At 40.7% G+C, this 3531-nt stretch overlaps 1 protein-coding gene across 1 annotated transcript; it reads left to right on the forward strand.

Annotated features, from left to right (window-relative positions):
• The first annotated feature begins 211 nt into the window (after window positions 1-211).
• LOC120768509 (trypsin-1) lies at window positions 212-3298 on the forward strand. Its single transcript, XM_040095235.1, has 5 exons — window positions 212-356; window positions 479-720; window positions 2644-2793; window positions 2866-3097; window positions 3177-3298. Exons 1-5 carry the CDS (start codon window positions 212-214, stop codon window positions 3296-3298), a joined length of 891 nt encoding a protein of 296 aa, XP_039951169.1.
• Window positions 3299-3531: the final 233 nt, after the last annotated feature.

The raw sequence follows: 3531 nt of genomic DNA on the forward strand, positions 1-3531 counted from the left end.
AGACACAATAAACGGCGCCAGCGACAGTGCGTAACCTATAAGAAGGGCACCGCTCGCTAAATGCTGAAACATTTCACAACAGTCTGCTGCGGCAAGCGGCAGCCAAAAGCTACGTTGCCTCAAGGAATTTTATTAATTTACGCGTAAACCTCCGTACAAGTGCGTGTTGGTTTCGTTTTGTTTTATACAAAAAGTGCATAGTGTCCAAACAATGAAATCCTTTGTGTTGTGCTGTGCCAGTTTGGTGTGCTTCTTTGCGCTTGGCGTGCAAGCTGCCTATTTCTACGATCGTCCCGATGGACCGGAATTTCTGGATGAAGATAAAGGACGTTTCGGTCGCTGTGGCGCGCAATGCTGTGAGTACTTCTTACATAACTCTTTTTGCAAAAAACTTTCTAATTTTTCACTATTTGCTTAATTTTTTTCCGTTGACTGTTTCGCGCTTGTTCTACGTGTTGGTCTATGTTTGCGTTTGCAGTCTGTGGTACACCGAATGTCAATCGCATCGTTGGCGGCACACAGGTGCGTCACAACAAGTACCCTTGGACGACGCAACTACTTAAGGGACGCTGGCATGCGCGTCTATTCTGTGGCGGCTCGTTGATTAATGATCGCTATGTGCTGACGGCGGCGCATTGTGTACAAAATAATCGTGATCAGATAACTGTACGATTACTGCAATTGGATAGATCGTCGGGGGATCCTGGCATCACTAGAAAGGTGAGATTGTGACAAGAAGAAAAAAAGAGAAAAGACGACAAAGAAAAAGGCAAAGCTTGTGCTATAGAGAAGCATCTTAAAGGCACCGCTGTGCTCTTATACCCAACAGAGATTTTTCTTGTTGACAAATTTAAGATAAAACCAGCATAATCTACTTTGTGTCACTAAGTTGGGAATTCCGCTATGCTGAATATTTCTCTAATGTTCTTAAATTCAACTCTTACTGGCAGTGTGATACACAAGTTGGGAATTCCGCTATGCTGAATATTTCTCTGTTCTTAAATTCAACTCTTACTGGCAGTGTGATACACCCTGTTTCTCGTCAGGATTGATATCTTTGTTCCTTGTGAGATTTGAACGCCAACTCGTCTAGATTGGCCTGTCCCGAAAATTCAAGCTCTGGCATTTGTAATCTAAATTATGTGACTATTATCAGGGAGGCTGTGAGCTCTCTTAAGACTAATCAAGTAGTCTCTCTAAGGAGCTCTCTTTATCAGCTTCATTATTACCTGACTTGGGCATCTGGTTACAACAAAATTGCTTGAAACGGCCAAGCCCATGAGCTTATTTCAACTGACACTCGTATACCAGAGATCATTCGATTGGAAACGATTGGGAAGAAGTCATACCTTTATATTCTTTCGTGCTCTAGCTTTGAATTCATCAACTTTCCGTGAGCTAATCAAAGCTTAATCAGAAATCAGAACTTATGCGGCTTCGAGATTTTACTGAGCCAAAGTGAAACGCAATAGGTATTCTGAACTACTTGCTCTTAGCAAGATCCTGACTAGACATTAGCCATATTTTATCGGATGATAATTTCTTAAGTTGTATATGTTAAAAGAAAGCGATATGGAATTGTTAAAAACTTTCTTCGCAACTGACCAATTTTTGCCATCTTGAAACTCGCAGAACATCTTCGGTGAATCTGACAATCAAGTACCTTGGCCTGATTTTAGCGCCCTCAATACATTTTGGCATGATTAAAACCCTTCTTTGATTTGTAAGAGCATGGTGACCCATCTCCAGTTGTCCAATTAGAATCCTGTGCTACCTTTGGTACGAGGATTAACACTCTAACCAAACCTCACCTAACCAACAGGTAATGACAAGTTTAAGATCTGAGGTTTTAAAGATAAAGATTCCATCCTCAAACTTAAAGAAAGTTTTATTAAACGATTCCAAGTGATAGCAACTCATAAATTCACTTGCCAAGAAGTCAAAATTGTGAGAGTATCCAGCCTAGCAAATGTGGCAGTCTTACCTACTCTCCACGACCTTAGCCAGTACCTATATTGAAACACGTAAAGTTTGGTTCTTCAGATACACATTCTCAAATAAAAGTTCCAAAACTCCCTCTGTGGTTATTATGGAATGACCATGAGTTGAAGGAAAAGACAGTTTTACCTATTCTTCACGAACTTATCCAGTACCTCCAAGGAAAACACATAAAGTTTGATTCTTTAGATACACATTCTCAAATGAAGGTTCCAAACCTCGTTCTGTAGTTATGGGTTCAACGAAAATACACTAAAAAAAAATTGAGCTGCTCAAATAAGTACCCCTAATGGTTACTGCCAAAGACCCAACTTTTCATACAGCAAATTTTCCGACGGCAACCATTGATTTCTGGTCTGCTGGGTATAAAAATTTAAACCAGTTAACAAACAGGGAAGCTAAGTACTCACTGCCTTAACAAATAACTCGCATTAATAAGTGGTATACCATTACCATTCAAGCGGCTGCCGGAAGTTGCAAATACTACATTCACTCTTTCCAACAAAGAAAAACACTCACTGCAGCTGAGGAGCTCAGCTGTTCCTAGAAAGCAAATAAATTATTAGCTGAGCTCACGCCAAAATAATAACTGTAAGTGATACTCAGTGCGACTAACCAGCAAACGTTTTTCGAACACCCACACAGGTCATCCAAACCACCATACATCCGCAATACGATCAGAGCAGAATTGTAAATGACATCGCCATTTTGAAGTTGGATTCGCCCATACCGTTCAGCAGCAGCATGCGTCCCGTTTGCCTGCCCGATATCAATCACAATTTCGACAAAAAAGATGTAAGTACAACAACAAAGCAACAGCTACACTGAATATTACTAAGAACATTTTCGTTGGTGTGTTTCCCACAGGCGATCGTCGCCGGTTGGGGTCTTGTGAAGGAGGGTGGCGTCACCTCCAATTATCTGCAGGAGGCCACCGTGCCCATAATTACTAATCACGAATGTCGTCAAACGCGTTACAAAAGCAAAATCACCGATGTTATGCTATGCGCTGGCCTCGTTCAGACCGGTGGCAAGGATGCCTGCCAAGGCGACAGCGGTGGTCCGCTGATTGTCAATGAAGGCAGATACAAATTGGCGGGTGAGTTTAAAGCAATTTTTGCGATTTTATGAAGTTTGGAAAGGAAGTATAAATTAACTTGCTATTTAATTTTTTTTAGGTGTTGTTTCTTTCGGTTATGGTTGCGCTCAAGCAAATGCACCGGGTGTTTATACTCGTGTCAGCAAATTCCTTGATTGGATTGAGCAAAACACACGCGATGGTTGCTACTGCAGTAGTTGAGTAATAGAAAATGTCTTCCCTTCCAGCAATACAAGTAAAATTTGATAAAACTAAAAGACATATATATATATTCATTTATTTTCATGAGCTTGTTTTGGTAGCTTTAGGGGGTCAAGTTTCTTTTTCTGAAGTAAAAAAGCGAACGGCTAATCCAAGAAGCTTTCACGATTCATAAGAAGTTCGTTGTTGCCCGCTGAATCTTCAAAAAAAGCAAAATGATTAGATTTAAAGGA

This window comes from Bactrocera tryoni, chromosome 2, assembly GCF_016617805.1.
Source record: "Bactrocera tryoni isolate S06 chromosome 2, CSIRO_BtryS06_freeze2, whole genome shotgun sequence".
NCBI lineage: Eukaryota > Metazoa > Arthropoda > Insecta > Diptera > Tephritidae > Bactrocera > Bactrocera tryoni.

Excerpts from the sequence above, each read along its gene's own strand:
- LOC120768509 (XM_040095235.1), top strand. The coding sequence starts at position 212 with ATGAAATCCTTTGTGTTGTGCTGTGCCAGTTTGGTGTGCTTCTTTGCG. Across the intron at positions 357-478 it reads TCGCTGTGGCGCGCAATGCT|TCTGTGGTACACCGAATGTC; the intron begins GTGAGTACTTCT and ends TTGCGTTTGCAG. Across the intron at positions 721-2,643 it reads ATCCTGGCATCACTAGAAAG|GTCATCCAAACCACCATACA; the intron begins GTGAGATTGTGA and ends ACACCCACACAG.